Consider the following 27,294-nt stretch of genomic DNA (forward strand, 5'->3'; position numbering starts at 1 on the left):
CCTATCCATGTATTTGTCCAAATGCCTCTTAAATGTTTTTAATGTACCTGCCTCAACCACTTCTTCTTTAGTTTGTATTTTAAGTGGGTGGGACAGGGTGAATCATTTATTTAATTTCTGGGTCAATGTTGATGTGAATCTGAAACCTTCAAATTAACCATCTGTTTCATTTAAAACTCTGGATACATTTATACCAGATTTTCTTTGGCAAGTGGACTCTGACTGGAAGAGGTGTTGCCATGGAGAATGCAACAGTTAATGACAACTGACAGTTACTGCTGAGCTTTATGTGAATATTAAACCAGGAAGGTTATTTCTGATTGGTTAAGGCATTGCCCTGAGAAATGAACCACAGAATGGCTGTCACCTATTTTGTTGAGTAGAAGCAGGTACGGTATGTACAGGGAAGAACATTTTTCTGTAAAGGAGGATCGCAGATCGGAAGAACAGTGTGGAATCTGTTGGTGGAGCTATGAAACGGCAAGAGACAGCAGACATTAGTTGGAGTTATTTATAGGCCACCAAATAAAAGTGGTAATGTAGTACATTGTATAGATCAAAAGATGAGAGAAGCATGTAGTATGGACAACACAGTTACCAAAAGTGACTTCAATCTGCATATACTTTGGATAAATCAACTGAGCACTAAAGCTATGGAGGGGAAGATCTGGAGTACATTAGGAGTGATTTTCCAGAGCATTATATTGGGGACCCAACTAGAGGACATGCCATTCTAAATCCAGTATTATGTAATGAAGAAGGGCTAATTCACAGTCTTTTTGTAAAAGAATCTTCAGAGACAAATGAGCACAATCTGATAGAATTTTCATTGTATTTGAAAGTGGTGGTTCATTCTGAAGCAAGGGTGTTACATTTGAATGAAGGAAATTATGAAGGCATGAGGTACAATTTGACTGAGGTGGATTGGGAAAATACATTACAAGGCATGACTGTTCATTGATAATGTTTAAAGAACTATTGCCTGACTTAGAGCAACTACACATTCTTTCAACATGGCTAACAAGGAAAATTCAGGTTTGTACAAGATTAAGAGAAAAGGCCCATAAAGTTGCCAGGAACAGTTCCAATTCTGAAGATTGGGAGATTTTTAGAACATACCCAAAAAACTGAAAGGAAGGAAGAATAGAACATTACTGCAAGCTATCAAGACAAGAACATAAAAATATGTAAAAGCTTCTATAGATATCTAAAAGGAAATACTTGTTTAAAATGAATGTGTTTCTAATACAGGCATCATCAAGATAATTTATAATGGAGCATAGAGGAATGATAGAGAAGCTAAATTATTACCTTCTATCTGTTTACACTAATAATGACACAAGAAATAGACAATAGGTGCAGGAGTAGGCTATTCTGCCCTTCGAGCCTGCATCACCATTCAATATGATCATGGCTGATCATCCTTAATCAGTATCCTGTTCCTGCCTTATCTCCGAAGACCCAAGTGATTAGGGAGAATGAAGAGTTGAAGTAAATTTCCAATAGTAAGAAAATTGTGCTGCAGAAATTTAGTGGAGAAATCCAGGAAAGTTGATATATCCCCAGAACCTGGTGGTCTAAATTCAAGAGCTTTGAAAGAGGTGGCTGTAGAACTAGTCAACACATTGGTAATTATCTTCCAAAATTTTATAGATTCTGAAATGATCCTGCAGATTGGAAAGTAGACAATGTCACCCTAGTATTTCAGAAGAGAGCAAGAGAAAACACAGGGAATTATAGACCTGTTACAGTCTTACAACAGTATTAAGGATAATAAAGGACAGGATAAACAGACATTTTTATGATAATGATCTGATTGCAGGTGGTCAGCATAGACTTGCAAATGGGAAATTGTATTTATAGAACTTGGAATTTGTTGAAGTTGTTGCTAACAAAATTGAAAATGGGGAGCCCATGAGCATAGTATACTCAGATTTTCAGAAGGGTTTTGATAAATTCCCCCCAACCCCTCAGAAGGCTGTCATGAATTAAGAATTGGCTAATAGATGAAACAAAGAGTAAATGAGCAATTCTCATGTTGGCAAGCTGTGACCAGTAGGATACCACAAGGATCTATTCTAGGGCTCCAGTTGTTCACAATGATTTAGGAGTGGGAACTAAATGTAATATTCACAAATTTGCATATTTCCAGATGTTACAAAGGTAAGTAGGAATCTAAAAATGTGACGTTATTCATTTTGAAAGGAGAAGCTGATGTTCAGAGTATTTTTTTAAATGCTAAGTGGTTGGAAAGTGTAGGTGTACAAAGGGACATAGAAATGCTGTCAAGAAGTCACTAAAGGCTAACATTCAGGGGCAGCAAGCTATTATACAGTCATAGAGATGTACAGCATGGAAACGCTCCATTCAGTCCAACTTGTTCATGCTGACCAGTTATACTAACTTAATCTAGTCCTATTTGCCAGCATTTGGCCCGTCTTCCTCTCTGTCCTTCCTATTCATGTACCCATCCAGATGCCTTTTAAATGTTGTAATTGTACCAGCCTTGACCACTTCCTCTGGCAGTTCATTCCATACATGCACCACCCTCTGCTTGAAAAGGTTGCCCCTTAGGTTCCTTTTAAATCTTTCCCCTCTCACTGTAATTCTGCTCCTTAGGACCTGCTTGAGAGCTGCTGGCTCAGTCAGATGGCTAGCAGCTCTGCAATAATGTCTTTAGAGCCAGAAGGAGCTGTGGATAATAGACAGACCAAAACGGAGATCTACACACAAGCTGGACAGCAAGTTAAGTGAGTGGGAGATTTCAGAAAGGTCAGGGTGTTAAGGTTGCTGCATTTGAGCAGCCAGGAAAGAGTGAATGAGAAAGTAATATCTCGGGGCTATCACTGATGCATGCAAAAGAAGTTGGCACTGTCTCCCCACCCAGTCCAACATCAGACCTGCACAGCTTAAGTTGTCAATCTTCACATCTGGGATGGGCCTCTCCCTGCTGACAGGGGCAGGATAACGCCCTTAAGTGACCATTGATGGGACCTTAATAGGCCCAAGGGTCAGTGGACTGCCCAACACCTTGACTAAGCTTCACAATGTAGTCCTGTAGAATGCCATGTACTGGACGTTATGTGCATCCCCTGCTTTTGAGCCCAGAGTGACCGTGTAAACATCAGCCACCATTGTACTATTTCTGTCTCCAGAGATGCCGCCAGCCTCACTGAGTCTTTCTGGCATTTTTTTGTTTTTAATCCCATCTGTCTTAGATTTGCCCACTAATTACACCTGTGTCCTTCTGGAACTTATTGCTCCCATTCACACAATTTACTACACCTCCTAACTTAGTAGTAGCTTCAATATATAACTATTTTTTGATATAAGTCATTGAGAGGTATGATGAAAGATGAAAGTACAAATCCCTGAGAAACCTTTCTCGTAATATTCTACTACTTGTAGAACAAATCTTTATTCTTAGGTTATTTTAAACATCATAATCAATTACCAACCTGCATCACACTTCAATGTACACATCTTGGCTAATTTCCTTGTGCAGGAACTTATTTAATGCCTTCTGAAAACCCCTGAAGACAACATTTGTCAGACTTTCCTCCATCCACCATGCCAATAAGATTCACAAACATTCAACTAGGTCATCCTGACATGACCTATCCAGACAGTCATTCTTTTCTTCATTTTCATCTCTTTTATTTTATTAAATCCACTTTTGCTCTGTGGAAATAAGTGTTCCTGAAATCTTACCCTGTTGTATCTTTATCCTTGAGACATCAATTAGAATCTAACCCAAACTGATAAGGTGAAAGTCTCTCTCTAATCTAATAAAGTTGTGTCAATTTCAACCAAGTCTCCCTAATGACCAGAGTTTCAAAGCCTAAAGCACTCAAATGGCACAAAGTAACAATTTTGGCGAGATAGTGATATTAAATGTAAGAACGTTTAAATCAAATAAACTTCTTGTTGAAGAAATTTAAGCTTAGCTAAGTTCTATTTCTTTATTGGAATAATCAATATTCCTCGAAGACTGCCAAAATGTTGAACTGCAAATAACTTTCTACACTTTTAAACGCCCCTATTATCTAAAGGTTTTAGTAATTAATCAGCTCCTCACAATTGCACCAGTCCCTGTACACATCTGTCCTCCATGACAAAGGCCTCTGAGCCCTCTGTTTTTTTCTCTCCCGCCGATCCAACCAGTACCCTTCCACTGATATAGTCATTCGATCGGCTGAACTAGTCCTCACCCTCAACAATTCCTCCTTCAAATCCTCACACATCCTCTTGACTGAAGGGGTAGTCATGGGCACTCGCATGGGCCCCAGCTATGCCTGCCTCTTCATCAGGTATGTGGAACAGTCCACTTTCTACAGCTACACCGGCATCATTCCCCACATTTTCCTCCGCTATATTGATGACTGTATCGGTGCCATTTTGTGCTCCCATGAGGAGGTTGAACAGTTCATCAACCTTGCAAACACCTTCCACCCCGACCTCAAGTTTAGGGTGGACCATCTCGGACATCTCTCACCACTTCCGGAGCCTCTCCAACTCAGTTTCTGGTGATTGACTCAACATGGACATCTAGATCAAACCCACCGACTCCTACAGCTACGTGGACTACACCTCCTCCCACCCTGCGTCCAGTAAACAACGCTATCCCTTACTCCCAATTCCTCCGCTTCTACCGCATCTGCTCCCAGGAGGAACAATTCCACCATAGAACATCACAGGACCACAACTTTCCCTCCCACGTGGTCGACAATGCACTCCAGCACATGCCTTCCACTTGCCGCACCTCTGCCCTTGAACCCCAGCCCTCCAATCGCAACAAGGACAGAACCCCCCAGTCCTCACCTTCCATTCCACCAACCTCCAGATACAACATATCATCCTCTGCCATTTCTGCCACCTAAAAACAGACCCCTCCACCAGGGATGTATTTCTGTCCCAACCCCTATTGTGTTCCACAGAGACCATTCCTTCCACCGCAGGAATTGCACCCACACCGTCACCCCGCCGCCCCCCTCACCTCCCTCCAAAATCCCAAAGAATCCTTCCACATCTGCCAATCTGTACTTCCACACACGTCATCTACAGTGTCAGTTGCTCTTGATGTGGTCTCCTCTATATTGGGGAGGCAGGATGCCAACTTGCAGAACATTTCACAGAACATCTTTGAGAGACATGTGCTAAACAATCCCACTGCCCTGCGACTGAACACTTTAACTCCCTCCCCCACATCAAGGACATGCAAGTCCTAGGCCTCCTCCACCACTAAACTCTAGCCACCTGACGCCTGGAGGAAGAACACCTCTTATGCCTTAAGACCCTCCAACCGCACAAGATCAATGTTGATTTCACCACTTTCCTCATTTCCCCTCCCCCTATTTTAGCCCAGATCCAACCTTCCAACTCGGCACCACCCTCTTGAACTGTCCTACCTGTCCATCTTCCTTCCTACCTATCTACTCCAACCTCCTTACTGACCCATCAGCATTAGCACCCCTTCCTTCATTTATCTAACGCATTCCCAGTTATGCCCATACCTTCTTATTTATCTCTCAGCCCCCTTGGGCCACTCCCTCATTCTTGACGAAGAGTTCATGCTTGAAACATGAACTCTCCTGCTCCTCGGATGCTGCCTGATCGGCTGGGCTTTAGTAGCACCACACTTTGCAACTCTGATTTCCATCATCTGCAGTCCTCACCTTTTCCTATTTGCACCTTTTGCCAAGGTCAATTGCTCACAAATGGATTGCCTTACCATTGGAAAAGTTTTAAATACAAGAAAGCCCTTTGGAGTTGCCGGTGAACAGCTCTCTTCCTTTTTTTCAGGTGGGTTCAGTAATAGCACTCTAACGCTGAGTCACAATATCAAGCATTCAACAGGATTTGTGTACCAGAACTTTTGTTGTGTTGAAAGCTACATTAACAACAACATAGTGTTAACTTACTGTTTCTTAGAGGAAACAAAAGAAAACATTCCTTTTATCCTTAAAATTGAATTCACGCACACATATATTTCCTTAAGCACTCTTTCTTTTGGCTTCTCCCATCTTACTTGGACTTGCCAGAAAGCTAGTAGATCATGTTTGTCCATTTCCTTCTGTCAGTCACCTATTCGATTTCAATTCAGCTGTATTTAAGATTCTCATCACCATATCTTTCTTCCTTACCTCCCTGATTGACCCCCACCTCTCACCTCAACACACTTGTTCTTCTCTCTCTCTTTCATAAATGCTGTCCATACCATTTTAATCCTTCTCAGCTATTTTCTTCAATTTTGTCATAATCTTCACTGACCCTTTTAAGTGTGGTTCCTCATTTCTTCCCTTCTTATCACTCCACACGTCAATTTCAACATATGCATCTCATTAAATATCTAGTTGTCATTCGTCTTATCTTCATCGAGGATATACTGCCTCAATAACATCCCTGGTGAAATGCTTCCCTTTCAGTGAGGGAAAGAAATGTCATTCTAGGCAACATATAATGGAAAACTAGTAATGGGAAACATTTATAAACATCCAACCTGGTAAAATGTCACTCTGAAATTAAAGAGTGATCAAAGAAGTCAAATGTATAATCTTATATTATGAATAATTGATAATAATTACTCCATATTCTTTTAGTCAGTCTGAGATATTGTTGACACTTATAGTCAATATGACTCTCCATTAAGAAAATTGATATACTTACAAGTAAACTCATAATAATACTTGCATTTAGGTGACACAGTGGCTCAGTGGTTAGCACTGCTACCTCACAGCACCAGAGACCCAAGTTCAATTTCAGCCTCAGGTAACTGTCTGTGTGGAGTTTGCACATTCTCCCTGTGGGTTTCCTCCGGGTGCTCTGGTTTCCTCCCACAGTCCAAAGATGTGCAAGTTAGGTGAACTGGCCATGGTAAATTGCCCATAGTGTTAGGTGCATTAGTCAGGGGTGAATGGGTCTGAGTGGGCTACTCTTCAGAGGGTTAGTGTGCACTTGTTGGGCTGAAGGGCCTCTTTCCTTACTGTAGGGAATCTAATAAAAATTTACAGAGTCCTATTAACAGAGTAAAGGATCCTAAGATACTTCAAAGGAATGACTACCAATCAGAATTTGACATTATACCCAACAGGGAGATTATTGGGCGGATTACTAAAATCTTGGTCAGTGAAATAGGTGATGATAAGTGCTTTAAGGGAAAAGAGAAGGAGAGAGGATTATAGAGGAAATTCCAAAACTTTACAATCAAAGCAACTGAAAAAGCAGCCAGTAGAGGGACAAAGCCAGGGAAAAGAGGGAAAAAGCAGCGAGGAGAGGAAGTTTGCACGTTCTCCCCGTGTCTGCGTGGGTTTCCTCCGGGTGCTCTGGTTTCCTCCCACGTCACAAAGATGTGCGGGTCAGGTGAATTGGCCATGCTAAATTGCCCGTAGTGTTAGATAAGGGGTAAATGTAGAGGTATGGGTGGGTTGCGCTTCGGCGGGTTGGTGTGGACTTGTTGGGCCGAAGGGCCTGTTTCCACACTATAAGTAATCTAATTTAATCTATAAAATGTACAAGTATCCAGAATTGGAAAATCACAGAAATCTGAGGGTTCTACATTTTGGTTGTGTGATGTGAAAATGTTATAAAAATTGACAGGGGTAAGATGTGGAGATTTGGTGGCAGATGTGTGAAGAATAAATATTGCAAACTTGAAATGTTGCCACATTATGGGTCAACATAAGTCAATGAGCTCAGGGATGAAGGGAATTTGGATCAAGTTGGGATACAGGAAATGAACCTAGATTTGTGGAGTGCAGCACATGGGAAGTCAGTCAGGAAAGCATTGGAATCATTGAGTGTAGAGGCAGAAGGGAAAGGTAAAAGTAAAACCACCCTAGTCGCAGAGGACCAAATAGGGCTGCTCTCTCATTCAAGACAGACAATGGGTACTGGTTTAACTTGAGGGTCACCTTGCTTCTGGCAAGGGGGTGAGCTTGAAAAGTTGGGACATCTATGGTGATCTTAGCCAGTACAGGAATTGAATCTGTGCTATTGGTATTGTTCTGCATCACAAATTAGTCATCTAGACAGGTGAAGATGATGCCAGATCAAATTATTACTCTTTAAATTTACTCCCCTTGAATTGTGACATGTCACACCAGTGCAAAAGTGTGCTCATTTGGTTCGGGACAAATGTTTCAATTGAATAAGAACAAGATTCTTTACCAGAGTGTTTAAAAGGAGTCTGTGGAATCCTACACCTTTATCAAAAAGAACATTAACACCAATGTTATTCTATAACATTCAAAACATTGTTGTTATAACTTAGTGGATTTTTTTCTCCACAATTTAAGGTAAGAGGTAATTACTAACTCCAGAGAATATTACATAACAGGCTTGTGAAAATTAATGGCTAGAGTTTTGTAATAATGCTATCTGATTTGTTGCTAAACCACTCTTAAATCTTTTAAATTCCTGCATTTTTTTTTGAATAGTGATTTAATTTTAATTGTGACAATGTGTATGTGGCAGCTGGAGAGAGCTGATTACCATTTAGATGCTGAAACACAGTGCAGAAACACACAGGATGACTGAAATAGAGGACTTGTTAATTAAATTATTCTTCAAGCATCTGTCTATCATTTCTTCATGAAACCTATGTGTTCTGTCACAAGTGGTGGCTTGTATTATGGTATGAACTGTCTATTACCTATACACGTGTTATGTAACAGATACCAGAGCTCAGACTAAAATATAAACTTTCAGTTCACACTGAGCTGGTACAAAGACTCCTATGCACCAGCCTTGTAAGAAATTTCTCGGCAAAGAGGGTTACATCAGATTACAACAGAATCTGGACCAGATGGGCCAATAGGCTGAGAAGTGGCAGATGGAGTTTAATTCAGATAAATGCGAGGTGCTGCATTTTGGTAAAACAAATCTTAGCAGGACTTATACACTTAATGGTAAGATCCTAGGGAGTGTTGCTGAACAAAGAGACCTTGGAGTGCAGGTTCATAGCTCCTTGAAAGTGGAGTTGCAGGTAGATAGGATAGCAAAGAAGGCATTTGGTATGCTTTCCTTTATTGGTCAGAGTATTGAGTACAGGAGTTGGGAGGTCATGTTGCGGCTGTACAGGACATTGGTTAAGCCACTGTTGGAATTTTGCGTGCAATTCTGGTCTCCTTCCTATCGGAAAGATGTTGTGAAATTTGAAAGGGTTCAGAAAAGATTTACAAGGATGTTGCCAGAGTTGGAGGATTTGAGCTACAGGGAGAGACTGAACAGGTTGGGGCTGTTTTCCTTGGAGCATTGGAGGCTGAGGGGTGACCTTATAGAGGTTTACAAAATTATGAGGGGCATGGATAGGATAAGTAGACAAAGTCTTTTCCCTGGGGTTGGGCACTCCAGAACTAGACGGCATACATTTAGGGTGAGAGGGGAAAGATACAAAAGAGACCTAAGGGGCAACTTTTTCATGCAGAGGGTGGTACATGTATGGAATGAGCTGCCAGAGGATGTGGTGGAGGTTGGTACAATTGCAACATTTAAGAGGCACTTGGATGGGTATATGAATCGGAAGGGTTTGGAGGGATATGGGCCTGGTGCTGGCAGGTGGGATTAGATTGGGTTGGGATATCTGGTTGGCATGGACAGGTTGGACCGAAGGGTCTGTTTCCATGCTGTACATCTCTATGACTCTATGACTGTGTATGTTGCTGGGGACACATTTCAGGAATCAAATTCATGCTATATGACTCAAGTGATATAAAGTGAAAAAAAAGTGGAATAAATACAGAAGGATTAAAATTGGTACAAAACACTAACTTGGTAACAGGCCCATTTAACATAAGTTAAAGATTTTTTCTCTCTCTAGAATCCTCACTGCCAAGGAAGCAGCCATTCGGCTCACGATGCCTGCATTGGCAGTTTTAAAGAGGTTGTGCTTTGTCCCCACATCCTCCTGATTTTTTGTCTTAAACCCCATGAGTCAAGTACTGTCTACCTCATTTTTGAACTTGCTGCTCTCTTTCAAGCAAAGTACTCCAAATTCTAAAATTCACTGAGCAAAGATTTTCCCATCACCCCTCAACCTCCACTCAAATCTTTAAAAGCTACGACCTCTGATTATTCACTCACTTTCCAGAATATTTTTTTCTGTCCCACTGTCTCAAAGCCTCTCATCATCTTGAACACCTCAAATAAATCACCTCTTTTTAATTTCTAAGGAGAACAATTCAAACTATTCCCAATATCTCTTCATAACTGACGCACTCCATCCCGAACAACATCTTGGTGAATGTTGTCTGCACCCTTTGGAAATGTTTTACATCTCTCCTGGACTGTGTTGGACAGATTTGATCCATAGCCCCAGCTGTTCTCATGGAAGCCTTTGTATTTGATACAAAAGCATTGAGGTTATACAATCTCTTTGAAAAACAAAGTTAGGGTCCAGCTGGAGTACTTTGTTCTATTCTTGGCTCTGCAATTTAGGAAGGATATTAAGCCATAGAGAGCACAACCACATACATTGCAATGGAATTTTTTTTCACTACAGAGGGTTAGAGAGGCTGGGCCATTAGTAGATTCAAGAGGGAGGTGAGACGGATTTTTACGCGATATGGGAAAAGGTGGGAAAGTAGAATTGAGGGTTGTCAGACCAGTCATGATTTAATTGAATGGAGCAAACAGACAGGCTGGCTGGCTTGATTCTCCTCCTATGTCTTATGGTATCGAGGATTAATCCAAACAGCCTGCTCTTTCCCCATAGGCCTCTTCGTCCTCTTTAGGCAGATCCAAGTCCAAGGCCATTTTAAAAGTTATTCCTGAATCTGCTTTCACCACCTTCTCAGTCAATGAATTTCAGGTCACAAGAACTCACTGCATTAAAACCATTTCCTCCCATTACTGGCTCTGTTACTGATCATAAATTTGAGATATCTTGCTGTTGAGCCTCCTTACACCGGAGACCATTTCTCCTTATTTATTTGTGAATGTGACACCTTTATTTACACTCCTCCTAATGTAATGAAAAATCCCAGCTTCTTAAGTTCCTTCACATCCTTCAAGTCTCTCATCCAGGCACTCAAGAACTTGATATCCTTCCCAAGTGTGGAGTGCTGAATTCAACAAAATATTATAACTGTGTCTTAATCAGTGTTCTATAATTGTTTAGTGCAACTTGCTTTTGTACTCCACATCTTTTTAATAAAGCCAAGGATCCCAAATTTTTTAAATTGCCTTCTAAACATGCTCCGCCATTTTAAAGATTATGCCTGTACACTTGTAGGTCTCTTGGTTCCTTGGTTTATTTTAAAATTGTACTATTCTATTCTATTGCCTCTCTTCATTCTTCCGACAAAAATGTTTTTCTTAACACTTGTCTGGGTTTGATTTCACATGCCATGCATCTGTCCATCTCACTAGTCTGTGTCTCCCTGAAATCTGTTACTATGATGCCCATTGTTTACTGCATTTAAGTTTGTGCCATCTGTAAACTTTGAAATTATGCCTTCTATACAGTTCTTTAATATATATCAAAAAAACAGTGCCTTAACATTAACCCTAATAAACATTACTGCCTATTTTCTTTCAGTCTGAAATAGAACCTTACACCTTTGTTCTCTACAATTTTTTAAATTTTGTACCTCGACAGCCACTGTCCCTTTAATCACCTAGACTTCAATTTTGCTTTAAGTCTTTAAAGTAGTTTTGTGTCAAACAACATTTGAGCATCAATATACATGATATCAATCAGGCTACCCTCACCAATACTCTACAGTATTTTACCACAGAACTCCATCAATTTAGACAAACACTTTTTGCCTTTAACAGATTTTTATGTAAGTGTGTGTTTTAGAAAGATTATGTTCCATGTATATAAACAAAACCATGAGTATGATTTGCCATTTAATTCTATTTCAGTTCGAGTCAATGGATGTATTCACACACATTCATATATAAGCATTTCCATGCATAAAAAATTTAAAGACTATATTACGTAATCCAAGTTTTGTAAATAGTATTTTTAAAAATGTCTTCACTCAATATGGGCATCACTGTCGAGGCCAACATTTATTGACCATCAATAATTGCCCTCAAAAAGTTGTTTGTGAGCTGCCATCTTGAATCACTGGAGTCCATATGGTATAGTTACACCAAACACTGTTAGGGAGGGAGCTCTAGGATTTTGAACCAGGGATGGTGAAAAAACAACAAAATGCTTCCAAGTCAAGATGTTGTATGCCTTGGAGGGGAACTTGTAGTTGGTGATGTTCCCATGCATGTGTCTTTCTAGATGGCTGAAGTTGTGGATTTGGAAGGTGCTGTTGATGGAGCCTTGGTGAGTTACAACAGCATATTTTGTAGATGGGATATGCAGCTGCCACCATGTATCTGTGGTGGAGGGAATGGGTGTTTAAGGTAGCAGACCATATGCCAGTTGGTGTGCCAGTCAAGCAGCTGTGTTGTCCTGGATAGTGTCGAGCTTTATGAGTGTTGGTGGAGCTACACTCATCCAGGCAAGTGAGGAGTATTCCATCATACTGCTGACATGTGCCTTGTAGATTATGAATAGGTTTTAGTGAGTTAGGTGGCGAGTCACTCACTGCAGAAATCCCAGCTTCTCACCTGAGCTTGCAGTCACGTATTGATATGGGATGTTCAGATTAGGATCTGGTAAATAATAACCCCTACAATGTTAATAGTGAAAGATCCATCAGTAACAATGCCACAACATGTCAATGGGAGATGATTAGATTCTCCCTTGTTGGAGATAGTCATTAGTTATTTGGCACAAGTGTTCCATGTCATTTGTAGGTTTCTTGAGAATGTCTTGGGACTGAGATGATTCCCACTCACTACAGATTATACCTCCCTAATCTGAAACCTGCTGTATTTCTGCATACATTGGACTCAGAAAGTAGAATGTTATGAAGTTGAAGAAGTGTCCTGTATCTTTAAGAGAGAATGAGACCAACTGCCATCGACAGAGTAACTGCCAGCAAAACACTTTGTCCAAGGTAGCTTTTTCATATGAAACATCTTCGCAGCAAAAGACCAAAGATGACCCAGGGAGATCTTCAGCCAGAGGGAGCTATCAATGACAGCCGCTGTGTGGTTTTGAAATTAAGTTGATGTAATTTTAGTTAGGGCTTTTATTGGAACGGTATATTGTTGCAAAGTTGGAGACAGATAACAAACATTGCAGAGAAAGAAGGCTTAGAGTTGTAAATAGTTGTTGTTGTTTAATGTTCATTTTTAGAGTTAAAATATAAATTGATGTTTTTTCTTTAAATAGTGGAGGGTGGACGTTCTCGGTCACTCTGACTTTAATGGATTATGGGGCGAGGTAAGTTTTTCTGAGTGTTTGGTTTAATTAGCAGAAGGGTTAACCACCATGTTGTAACAGGAGGATAGTCAGCTGTAAGAGTGATAGAGTAGCTGAAATTGTTATATCAGGTAAAAGTTCATCAATGTTCTCTAAGGTTATTGTTTCTTTTATATTGTACAGCACTTTTAAACATGTTTAAAAGCTCCCATCCTGACCTTGACACCTGACCTCCCAAATCTCCAGCAAATTCTTCAGTCTGGCAAATGCCCAGACCTGAGATTGCCAGAATAGAGGTACAATCTGCTTCTGCTTTTGCAAGGACCACTTATGCCAAATTTAATGCTTCAGAAATTCAATTTATCTGCAAGTTCTCTACCCAAATGACACCAACTCTATGCAAATGATCGCTGTTAAATATGGTGCGATATGCACCAGGATTTTATACACAGAAATGAACACTATATACAAAGCAAAACACTCCTTACCTTTTCATTTATGGTGATGTTGCAAATGGTGAGGCAGAGGTTATGGTCACTCTCTTACTTACCTATGCAGAGTTCATGTTACTGTTTCTCTTCCCCCAATTCATTATTTGAAGATGCTGGTATTGGACTAGAGTGTACAAAGTTAGAAATCACACAACACCAGGTTATTGTCCAACAGGTTTATTTGGAAACACTAGCTTTCAGAGCGCTGGTCCTTCATCAGATGATTGTCATCTATCAACCACCTGATGAAGGAGCAGTGTTCCAAATATACCTATTGGACAATAACCTGGTGTTGTGAGATTTTTAAACTCTTGCTCATTGCTCTCTTTACTATCTAATTTCTCACCTGTTAATTTTCATTTCCTTTTCAATTTGAGGATGGTGAGTGCCATGGCAGGGAAAAGGCTTCTAAAGGATGCTGGTTGAATTTGGATGGCAAAGTACTAGGAAAATATGGCCCTCGTTGTTGCTTCTTTTTCCCAATCATTTGTGTTCCTCATAGTGCATGTGACAGCATTGTAACTATCCCATTATTTACAATGTCCAATCCAACTGTTGTGTCTATCTCTTTGAAAAGCTCACTTGACCCTGGTTATCCTCTCTACCTTTGCCCTGCTGTCACTCACATCCGACTCGGTAGCCACTATAGAATCATACAGCACAGAAACAGGCCCTTTGTCCCAGCTTGTCTATGCTGACCAGGTTTCCTAAACTGAACTTGTCTGTGTTTGGCCCCTATCCCTCTAAATCTTTCCTATGCGTGTACCTATCCAAATGTCTTTTAAATGTTATAATTCACCCACCTATACCACTTCCTCTTACAGCTCATTCCATAGATGCACCACCCTCTGTGTGAAAAGATTGCCAGTCAGGTCCTTTTAAATCTTTCCCCTCTCACCTTAAACCTATGTTCTCTAGCTTTGGACTCCCTTATACTGGGGAAAAGTCTTTGGCTCTTCACCTTATCTATGCCCCTCATGACTTTATAAACCTGTATAAAGTCTGCCCTCAGCCTCCAACACTTCAGGGGAAAAAAAAGTCCCAGCCTATCTTGTTTTCCTTATAACTCAACCCTTCCAATCTCAATAACATACATGTAAATATTTTTCACCCTTTCCAGTTTTTAATAACTGCCTTCCTCTAACAGTGAGTAGAATTGTGCACAGTACTCCAAATATGGTCTTGCCCAACTGTAACATGACATCCCACTCCTTTATTCAATGTTCTGACTGATGAAGGCAAGCATGCCAAACACCTTCTTCACCACCCTGTCTACCTGTGACACCACTTTCAAGGAATTATGTACCTGCACCCCTATGTCTTTCTGTTCAACAATACTCCCCAGGGCCCAACCATTAACTGTGTAAGTTCTGCCTGGGTTTGTCTTACCAAAATGCACCACTCTGCATTTATCTGACTTCAACTACATCTGCTGTTCCTTGGCTCACTGGCCCAGTTGATAAGATCCTGTTGTATTCTTAAATAAGCTTTTTCACTATTAACTATACCACCAATTTTGGTGTCATCTGCAAACTTACTCACAATGCCCTCCATATTCTTATTCCAATCATTTGTATGAATAACAAACAAGTGGATCCTTGTAGCATACTACTGGTCATAGGCCTGCAGTGTGAACAACTCTCTACCACCATCCTCTGTATCCTACCATCAAGACAATTTTGTATCCAATTGACCAGCTCTTCCCAGATCCCACGTGATCTTACATTACTCACCAGTTTCCCCTGTTGTATCTTGTCAAAGACCTTGATAAAGTCCATGTTGGCAATGTCTACCACTCTACCTTCATCTACCTACTTGGTCATCTCTTCAAATAACTCTCATCAAATCTGTGAGAAGATTTCCCCTCCACAAAGCTATGCTGACTCTTCCTAACCCTATCTCCCACTTGCTTTCCTTTCCAACAGATACTCAGACTCTAAGCACTATTAACCTTCCTTTGCATTCCATGCAATCTTTCAACTTGCTTTCTTTAAAGATATAATGCCCACTTACAATGGGACAAAATGCTTGACTACCTTTCACTGTGTTTGTGCATTGCCAGCTGCATCTCACAGCATACAATGTCATACAGTCAGAGTCATACAGCACAGAAACAGACCCTTCAGTCCAACCAATCTATGCCAAACATAATCCCAAACTAAACTAGTCCCATCCACCTGCTCCTGGCTCATATCCCTCCAAACCTTTTCTTCTCACGTACTTATCCAAATGCCTTTTAAATGTTGCAATTGTATCACATCCACCACTCCCTCAGGAAGTCCATTCCATTTGTGAACCACCCTCTGTGTAAAATATTTGCTTAAGTCTTTTAAAATCTCTCTCTTCTCACCCTAAAAACGTGCCCCCTAGTGATACAAACTTCGAAGAATTATGTATCTGAACCCCTCGGTCCCTCTGTTCTACAACACTGCCCTCGCCTTAATTGTATAAGGTCTACCCTTATTTGTTGTACCAAAATGCAATACCTCGCAGTTATCAAAGATTGAACTCCATCTGCCATTTTTCAGCTCATTGACCCATCTGATCAAGATCCTTTTGTAATCTTAGAAAACCTTCTTGACTGTCTATTATCCCACGAATTTTGGTGTCATCCCCAAACTTACTAATCGTATCTTCTACATTTTCATCCAAATGACAAACTAAAGAGGATTCAGAACCAATCCCTGTAGGACACTGCTGGTGACAGGGATCCAGTCCGAACATGATTAGCAGTGGCCATTTGTCGGGTGGAGATAATCAATTGCCCTCAAAATTCAATTTTTATTCTAATTAGCTACGTTAAATCTGAAAAAAAACTTCAGTTTTGAAACATATATCAATTACCATTTCTTCCTTCCACAATTGAAAGTTTAAAACTTCCAATTTTGTTTGTTCTTTTTCACAACCTCTTCACTGCAACTTTTATTGTAGTAAAGTTCTGAGCGTTTGTCCAATTTGTTTTCAACATTATTAGCAGAAAGTTATTGCTGGAAGTGCTGCGAGTTGAGGAAAAATATCCCATTAATATATATGACCATATGGTACTGATTCAATCTGAAAAATGAAGTTCATATTGAGCTTGTACAGATCTTAAATTCAAGCGAAAATGTTTGAAGAATCAAGTAGCATTTAATGAAACTATTAAAACTAAAATGCGAACTTAATAAATAACCAAAGCAGTTTATTGTAAAATATATAGCATTTTACTGTTTGAATTTAAATTTAATGTCAGTTGTTGTGAAAAATGATCACTTGAAAATTACACTCAGAAGGAATTCCGAACAACATGAGAATCTAGTGGCCAGATTAAACAATAGTGATTCATCTTATAAATAAAAACCACTAGATGTTACAGTGTGCACTTTTGAAAATATTTATCATGGCATAACCTGCAATGCTAACAGGCATTTAAATTAACTTTTCAGTCAATTGCATGCCCCAACATGGCAAACTTATTATGTTTGTTGACCTCCTTTGGTGGTAGAGTCTAGAATATATGCAATATTCTGCTCAAGCAAGGTTTGAGGGTTTAACGTAATTGGGACAAAACCTTGAAGGGAATGTTGGAGGTGGGAGATGGAAAATTCAGGAAGGGGGTGTGGGATGGGGCAGAAATAGGTGGAGAGATGGAGTCAAGAGGGGGTAAGGGGTTAGAGAAAGGCAAGGGGAGGGGCTGAATTTATGCAATACTTGCTCTATTACCATTAGGTTTCTTGGTTCTGTGTTCGCCATCATAAAATTCTATTCAGTGGTAGGTAAGTGAGATGGGGAGATCCAAGTTGGTGCAAATGAAGCATAGGGTTACTATTCATATCTTGATCTGTTATTAGTAGGGAACAAATTGTGAAGCTACAAGGTGAACTCATCAGCTGTGAGTTTCCACAAAACCAATTCAAGGCATTCACTGCATGCAGAAATACCAATTCCCTATGCTACAGGAATTATAGAAAGCCTTGGCATTTATATAGCACTATTCAAATCCCAAGGTACCTCAGTGCACTTGGAGATTTTCTTTCAGTTTGAATAAATGATTCTAGTTTTAAGCGTTAACACTGTGGCTAGAATCTTTGTAAAACATATTGCACCAATAAGGTTGTTACAAGCTGATTGGCTCTGCAAAATAAATGAGACATTTTTGACTCCAAGATCTCACTTGCTTTGCCTCCAGAGGCATAACTGGTAGTACAATCCTTATGATGGTTTGTCCCAAAAGGACTTGGATACTTTTCAAAGAAATAAGCTTTGTATGTGGGGAATTTACCAGAGAATAGGTTATCATCCTACTACTAAAAACTCTTCCTTCATGTTAAACCTGTGCTCAGCATAACTTTGATCAATCAGATCCTTTAGAATCCTAGCCAAATTGAATACTTGATCCAACTGTTTCACTGTGATTCATGAAGTGTCATTATTCCAATTTAAATTTTCTGTTGCAATTTACTATCCAGCCTCTTCCTTCAAGTGTCATGTTAGATACTAGAATCCCAATCTGGAATCTGTACTTGGGCTTTCATGAAGAGTAACATCTCCTGTTCCAGCTCATGCTGCTGAAATCCTCATTCAAGCCTTCACTACCTCCAGATGTGACTATTCCAATGGTCTCCTGCTTGGCCTCCTATCTTCTGCATTCTATAAATTTAAGTTCAACCAAAGTTCTGCTTGCCCTTTTCCTAATGTACTTCAAATCTCAACCATCCACCACCCAGCATTTACTGACCTTATAAGCTCTTAGTGCAGCAAGTCCTCATTTAAAAAGCTGCATCCTTATTTCAACAGCTTCCATGGTCTAGCCCCTCTCGTTATATGATCTCCTCCAACCTTACAACCCTCTGAGAAATGTTTCCTCTAGTTTTGGTTGTTACTCATCCCTATTTTAATCACCACTATGGAGGTTGTAACATCTCCTTGCTAAATATTCGCTCACACTCCACTCTCCTTGAAAGTTATTCTTAAATCCCTACCTGTGCCCAGGTTTTGAGTTCTGTTTTGTCATGTGCCTTAGTATCTTTCTGATAATGCTGTGAATTGCCGTGGAATGCTGCAATGTTGAAGGTGCTGTATAAATGAAGTTGACGTTATTGCCGAATGCAAGTATGGTTGGCCCTTTGCAAGAACAATCATAAAGAACAAATCTTTAGTCTCACTATATCCAGCACATAGGAACACCTTTCCCAATGTGGCCAAATACCAAGATTTTGTGATGATGACAGCAAAGTGCTCTTTGTCATCATTTCACTGAACTGATGGCAACATCTGGAGATGCACGTGCAGAACAGCACACAAATCCCAAAGTTGTTGTTAGGGATTCTACACTTTGGAGGATCCTCACACTGCAATCAATGGAAGTCAATTAAATTCACAAACACTTCAACTTTTATATGCGTAGACTCAATGTAACAAACTAGAAAATTTGCACCACACCCAAGCTTTTTGTGGCAATTCTCACCACAGACCACAAATACCACGCCATTCTTCACATTGAGATAGAAAATTACAAAAGTGGGCCATTCGGCCCTTCCAACCCACTCTACCATTCAATATGATGGCTGAACATCCAACTCCGTATTCTGTTCCTTTCTTTCCATAACCTTGACCCCTGTAGCCCTAAGAGCTGGATGAAACTCCTTTTTTGAAAACATTTGATGATTTAGTCTCAACCATTTTCATGGCATAGAATTCCACAGGCTCTCAACTCTCTAGTTGAAGCAATTTCTCATCCCAGTCCTCAATGGCCTACCCTGTATTCTTAGACTGTGACCCATTGTTTGGACTCACCAGTCATCAAGAACATCTTTCTTACCCTTTCTAGTTCTGTTAGAGTTTTACAGGTTTCCATGAGATTCACCCTAAACTCCAGTGAATATAGTCAAAACCAATCCAATTGCTCTTCATATCTCAGGCTTGCCATTCCAGGAATCAGTCTGGTAAACCTTTGTTGCATTCCCTCAATAACCAAAACATCCTTCGTTCGATAAGGAAGCCAAATACTTTGGGTGTAGTCTTACAAAGACCAAATATAAATGAAGCAAGACATCCCTTCTCCTGTATTCTAATCCTCTCACTATGAAGGCCAACTTATTATTTACCATCTTCACCACCTGCTACACTGAAGGCTTACTTTCGATGCCTGGTGTACAAGGATATCTAGGTCTCACTGCACCCCCTCTTTTCCTAACCTTTCACCATTTAGATCATAATTTCCTTCCTGTTTCTGCTACCGTAGTGGATAACTTCACATTTATCTATATAATATTTCATCTGCCATGCATTCGCCCACTCACTCATCAAATTACACTGAAAAATCTCTGCGTCCTTTTCACAGTTCACCCTCACACCAGGCTGTGTATCTGCAGATTTGGAGATATTACATTCAGTTCCCTCATCTTAAGTCATTATTGTGATTATTACAGTGAATAGCTGGAGTCCAAGCAATGAACTGTGAGATACCCCAGCCACTGACTGTCACTCAGAAAAAGACATATTTATTTCCTACTGTTTTGTGTCTGCCAAATAGTTTTCTATTCACGTCAGTACACTGCTCCCAGTCCCATGCATTTTAACTTCAGATGTTAATCTCTTCTATAGAATTTTACTGAAAGCCTTCTGAAAGTCCATTAAAACATATCTGACTCCCCGCTATCGAATCTACTAGTTACAACCTCAGAATCCCAGCGGAATTGTCAACTATGATTTCCACCTCATAAATCCATGTTGACTGCACAATTTTGTCACTATTTTCCAATTGTTTTGCATTATAATGGACTCCAGCATCTTCCCTACATCCAATGTCAGGTTAACTGGTTTAAAATTCCATTTACAGCAGCATGGTAGCTGAATGGTTAGCATTGCTGCCCCCCAGTGCCAGGTTCGATTCCACCTTCAGATGACTGTCTGTATGGAGTTTGCACATTCACCCTGTGTCTGTGTGGGTTTCCTCCCACAGTTCAAAGGTATGCAAGTGGATTGGCCATGCTAAATCACGCATAGTGTCCAGGGATGTGAAGGCTAGGTGGTTTAACCATGGGAAATGCGAGCTTATAGGAGATACAGCGTCCCATCCAGATCTACACTTCAGAGAGGTGACATGGACTCAATAGGCTGAATGGCCTTCTTCCACACTGTAGGAATTCTATGATTTTTCTCTCTACTTCCTTTTTTAAATGGTGGGATTACATTATCTACCTTTCAATCCAAAGGAACTATTCCATAGTATGAAATATTGAAAGATGAGGAAAGCATCCAATTCTGGGAACATTTCCTAGAATATCAGTTGCCTTTAAACCTACCAGTTTTCCCAACACCATTTTCCTACTGATAATAATGTCCTTCAATTGCTCTCTCGTAAAAATGTTGGGCAACAAGATTTAAACATTATTTGTCCTTCTTTGTGAAGACAGAACCAAAATATGAATATTAGTATGTCATGTGTTTGTTTCCTATTGTTGCCTCTCCTATTTCTGATGTACATTTGTCTTCACTAATCTTTTTCTCTTCATATACCGGTATAAACTTTCACAATCAACTTGCATATTCCCTACAAACTCACCCTCATATTTTCCCCTTCATAATCAATTCTTTTCTCCTCCTTTACTGAATCAAAATTGTTCTCAATTCTTTGGTTAGCTGCTTTTGCTTTCAACTTGTTTGCCCCTTCTTTGAATCCAATATCTCCTAATACCCCATGTTAGCCATTGTCAGACCACTTCTCCCATTTTACTTTTGTGACAGACAAGACTGAACAATTGTTGCAGTTCCTCCATGGACTCAGTTTGTCATTACTTAAAGAGAAGATGGTGGAGAAGCAATGTTTCCCAATTTAACGTAGCCAGCTAACACCTCATATCATTGAAGTTTCTTTTGTTTGCATTCAGGACCCTAGTCTCCAAATCAATGATGCCAACTTCCATTTTAATGGGGAATTCTATCATAATATGGCTACTCTTCCCAAGTTGCCTCATACAGCTAGATTGCCAATTTTTTTTCATATTACACAATACTCAGTCTTGGATGGCCTATTCTCTATTTGGTTCCTCAACATATTGATCCAAAAAGCATCTTGCACACACTCCAGGAATTCCTCCTCTCAGGCATTGTTTATTGATTTGATTTGTCCAATCTTTATGTAGACTAAAGTCACCCATAATTACAGCTGTACCTCTTTACATACATAATTTGAACAGAAGGAAATTGTTATTCCAGTCCACAATTTAAGTAGCGAAGACATAAATTTTTTTAAAAATTACAAAGAGTCTACTGTGCACAGTTCCAAATGTTTATTCTTCTTTAGGTTTCAGTTTAATATACAGATGCACATGACAGACCAGTGTATGTCTTTACATATTTAACACATGTATTCTTGTGCAGACTTCTATTGACTCTCGTATTTTGCCTCCAACCATGATGCTGAATGGCAGCGCATACTTAAAAGTCTGAGGGAAGGCTGGATATAGGATTGTAAAACATTCCTTTTGCTGGTTAAGTGCGCTCACCTGCCTTCTTTTGGCAATTGAGTCTTGTTAGTTTTTTTGGTAGAGTTGACAGAAGAATACAAATTAACAGTAATCTTCAATACTTTTAAATAAGTGTTCACAAATGTAAATCTGAATTAAAAAATTGTAAACAAACATTTCCTACATAACCCAAGTAATCGTTGAAATAAAACACTGCCAACAGTTGCAAGACAAGCTGTGAAGTATGAAATTCCACCGTAACCAATATATTCCCATAGCATATGCTTCTGAAGCCAATTTACTGAACACCAAATGGGCAAAACAAAATTATACAAACATTATAGAACCAAACATTACACACCCATGGATTGATAAGCCAGCACAATGGGATTCTCTAATTTTAGCTTGTAAGTTGAGCACAGCAGATAACATAACTTATCGCTGCCTTCTAATGCCATAGTACAAATAGCCCACAGCCTGTGCAAAACACACTTGAATAGGCTCAATTCAGTTTTAAAATGAAGATGTGTTGCAGGGTTTGGATTAGTAAGATACACAAGGTTTGACCAAATCACCAAATGACAGACTCACTCACCAGAGTGGAAGTGATAGCTAGTTTATTCCTAGAGCTTTATATTTCAGTCAATTAGTGTGTAATAATTCATAATTCTTGACTTTGAATAGTATATTCTTACAAACTATTTAAGAAAATTGAGCTTGCTTGATAATCAAAGTTAAAAGATCAGCATTCAGCAACTCCCTATACAGATATTTTGCTGAATATAAAAACATGTCAGATAATGGCTCACATTTAAATACCATAGACTTAACTTTAAGGTCACTTAGGCCCAAAACAAAATATAGCAATCAGCTGTGGATCAGAAAGATCAAATTTGCAGTCAAACAGTTATCACTCAATGACAAAAATATTTCACAGCGATCAACTAATAACTCCTGAGCAAATAGGGAGAATTATAGTTGTAAACTTGGTAGATCTATTTACCTCACTAGGTATACTTCTTTGGAGCCAAAGTCTCATCACCAACCTAATGGTTGCCTTAATATTCCATTGTAGCTATATTAAACTTATTATTTATAGATTTCAATCAAATTTCTCCCAGCCACTGTAAGTTAGTTATGATGCTGCTCCATTGACTTCAGTGATAAATATAGTTTCAGATTGCTGACTGCCTACAAATGTGAAATGAACAGCCAACTTAACAATATACATGTAAACAAAAAAGGTTCAGATAAATACAATTGTACAATGATCAGAAGTCACATCACATCAACAATTTATATGTAAAACCAGTGAACTAAAGGAGCTTGGTTATAGTCCAAAACATAGGGCAAGGACTTGTCACTTACTTGGGTTTGACAACGTAAGCAGGTTTAGAGATGGATTGACTGGGCACAGATAAAAAGCACTGCTTTTAAAGACAAAAGGAAAGCAATTCAACATGATCTGGATTAACAGCACTGAATTTTATGCTAGCTAATAGATCAGACTATTAAAATAAATTCAGGTTGGTAAAAACTCTTCTACTCCATGCAGCTCCAATGAGCATCATCCCATATAGACCAACCATAATCAAATTAAACAGGCTTTCCCTGTCTCCCAGTCCTCCCGGCGTAGTTGCTGAGGGTATCAAAGCAATTTTTGAGTGTTTGTTTTAAATGCGTGCCCATTTTATTACTGACTCAGTTGACTTGTAGGAAGTAGGAACTCATCACTCAGTGATCCACAGATGAGCAAGAATTAAATCAGATGTGTCTTTTAATTTGTTACCTATTGTATAAATCTTTTCTTGAAACAATGCTGATTATATAAGCATGATAACTGGATATTAAACGTGGGCAATTTTAATCAGACTAATTCAAATGGTTGGGAGTGGGCCAGGAATGCTGTGCAAGCAAAATGTGAACTCTGTAACCTGTGATTAACAATGGTGCGGCCATCATTTTACTAAATTACTGAGTAATAAAATAAAAACCATGAAGGAACAAATAAAAACGTGTCAGCATCATTGTGTATTTTCAGCATGCACTTTCGCACTAAAAGTCAGATCTCACTTTACTTTGCAATGGACCATAACTTATTTTCTTGCTAAGGATAATCTTATGTCATTTAAAAATAAAATCTTCTCTTCATGTCATTCAAAACTGAACAGATATAACCTGCCCTGAAACTCGTATTGATATTACTCTGAAGCTGCTTGTTCTGAAGGGATTGTGGAAATTCCTCCAGCCTCTGATGCTTTCTTCTTGTGGAGAAGCATCTGGTTTCAGCACAGTTGTCAACAGGAGCCTCGCAAGTTTAGATCTCACCACTCTTCTCCATCGGAATACAAAACACTACACCGAAGCCCAGTGTGTATCATCACTACAGAGCAACGCAAAGTCAAATTAAATAGTCGTTCCCCAATTCCCAGACCTTCTCCACTCAGTTGTTGCAGGTTCACAAATAACTTTGTGAATTTATTGTAAATGAAAGGTGATGACATTATTAACTCAAGTTATGTGAGCACTCAAGTCTGAGTGTTACATCATTGCCTTCTTTGTGTGGAATAAAGCTTTTTCAAAGTTATGTAAATTCCATTAGAAATTTTGGCAATTTTTGAAATGGTTCTTGAAGACATTATTCTCCTTGGATATACCACAACAATTTAACTTCAAACTCTTAATACTGCCATGAAACAAAACTACATTAGAATGATACAGCAGGTGGCATTAAAAAAAGGAATAAACATTAGGAAGAAAAACAGTCTAGAAACAGTAACATGTAAGGCATTTATGTAAACTTGTCCAAAAACATTGGTCTGAGTTATGCAAATAGAAAAATATATAAATTACCATAAACATTCCACCAAAAGTTCAAATGTTTCAAACCCCTTTACCAGAAAGCGACTTTGAAATCTTTCCAGCTTGCGGTGAACCAAGATGAAAGTTATTGGCTATGGTTCAAGAACATGGCTTCATCTTCTTTCCAGGAATTCGTCATTTGGTGCACTTGTTGAATACAGCCATAGTTAAAGTGCCTTGGTGCTCGTGGAAGGAACAGTGTGGGAAGACGGTTTTTGAGGGTAACGATCATAATAGTAAGCTTGAAAGAGAATTGTGATATCAACACACACTTGCAGCAATCCACATATCCAAAACTGGAAAGGAGCTTGGTTCAGGATGAAGTAAGCAGTCTTGAAAGTGTCACCACTTGCCCACATCAGCACCATAGTAATACTTTATTGAGGAGGAAAGATTCCAAAATTAGTAAAAAAACTAATTTAAATCAACTAATAGATGTTTAACATAGCACCATATGTAACATTACTGTAATAGACAGTACTCACCGCAAGAAACCTTCACACTGCTGGATTAAGATCTGCAAAATTATTATTTCTCTCTCCCTACCATTTGCATTATTCCTAGAACTTCACAAGTGTGGATTCAATTGCAAGTGTGTAACATCCTCTTCGTCTGATCAGCGATGATCAGTTGACGCTAATTCATAAGGCAATTGGCTACACTTCAACTGCAGGAAACTGAAAGATAGCCTGTAACACCACCAAAGGTGTCTTCCTTTTCAGTAGATTATAAGTGGGGTCTTGTGCTTTCTGGCAGTAGGACAGTCATTCAGTGGACCTGAAATCATGCAAGGTCTTGCTCAAAGAATACAAGGTTGGTAACTCAGCTCAAGGACAAATACAGCAAGGATTTACACTGTACATAGAAACAAGAGACAGGTTGTTCACTCCATATGGTCGAATGGTTGCCCAAGAAACCACTACAGAAAGGAACAATGGCTAAGATTCTATACTGCTAATAAATTGCAAATTACCACAAAGGTAATGATTAAGGCATGAACAGTGGGCTATATCCTTCCTCAAATTGCACTGAAGACCAATGAATCTTCAAGTCTTGTTCAATTCAAAGTAACTTAGCTGGTAATGGCATGGTAAGTTAATTACTACTGCAGAATCTTTCTGGACCCAAAAATGAACTTTACAAGTGCAGAACAAAAAAAAATGAATGTTGCACATTTTTAATTCATTATATTTGAAGTTTTTTAAAAAATGTATCCATTTAAATTTTTCCCCTCAATCAGCAAGTCACAATCTCATTTTTTTACAAAATGACTTAACTGTAATTTATATTTTCTGTCTATAACGTTCTGCTTTGCTGTCTGTGAGGACTCTTCACCATGACTGGTTCATCAGCCTTCTTACAACTTGTCCCTTTCACACTAAGCACGTTTCCTCTGCCTTAGGAACTTCAATCATTGAATCAAACACAGAATGCTGGAAAAACTCAGCATATTTGGTAGCAACTGTGAAGAAACAAACAATATTTCAACTCCAATATGAATGTCCTTCAGAAACCAAAGATGACGACAAATGAGTTCTTCTACATTCACACTTTTTTTTAAACCTGACTCAAAGCAGGTACTCTGTTTCTCTCTCCATGGATGCTGCTTGTCCTGCTGACATTTTTCCAGCACACTCTGCATTTGTTTCAGATTTAAGAACAACCACAATATTTTGCTTTTATTAGTGAAATCAACGAAACAGTCAAAGAAGTCTGAGATCTACAGGTCTCCTCAATCTTTTATCTCCCCTCCCACAAGAACAATGACGCCCATAATCAATCAAGCTTGCAAGCAATAAAGATGGGCATCAAGAGCTTTAAATGTAAGAAAGAGAGAAGTCAAAGTGAGCATAGACACATCAGAGAATGAGGCTGGGGAAATAATAATGGCGAACCAGGAAATGGCAGAGGAGCTAAATAAATACTTTGCCTCAGTCTTCACAGTAGGTGACACTATAACATTCCAAAATTACTAAGTGCTCAGAGGGCAAAAGGAAGAGAGAAAATTAACACAATAATCTTGAGCAAATGGGCTGAGGAGTGGTAGATAGATTTGGATAAATGTGAGGTGTTGCATTTTGAATAGGCAATTCGGGGCAGGACTTATACACTTAATGGTAAGGTGGAAGTCTGTATTGCAGATGCTGCAGATTACAGTCAAGATTAGAGTGGTGCTGGAAAAGCACAGCAGGTCAGGCAACATCTGAGAAGCAGGATAATC

The 27,294-nt window shown here is 39.3% G+C and overlaps 1 protein-coding gene across 2 annotated transcripts in view; it reads right to left on the reverse strand.

Annotated features, from left to right (window-relative positions):
- Positions 1–22,019: 22,019 nt before the first annotated feature.
- The window catches only part of LOC132815369 (solute carrier family 66 member 2), a 35,605-nt gene continuing 30,330 nt past the window's right edge, over positions 22,020–27,294 (reverse strand). For both annotated transcript variants that reach the window (XM_060824253.1, XM_060824252.1), the window contains one exon: positions 22,020–25,448. In XM_060824253.1, coding sequence (XP_060680236.1) covers positions 25,241–25,448 — 208 coding nt within the window. In that variant the 3' untranslated portion in view covers positions 22,020–25,240. The remainder of the gene's footprint in view (positions 25,449–27,294) is intronic.

The sequence above is a fragment of the Hemiscyllium ocellatum genome, chromosome 4 (assembly GCF_020745735.1).
Source record: "Hemiscyllium ocellatum isolate sHemOce1 chromosome 4, sHemOce1.pat.X.cur, whole genome shotgun sequence".
NCBI lineage: Eukaryota > Metazoa > Chordata > Chondrichthyes > Orectolobiformes > Hemiscylliidae > Hemiscyllium > Hemiscyllium ocellatum.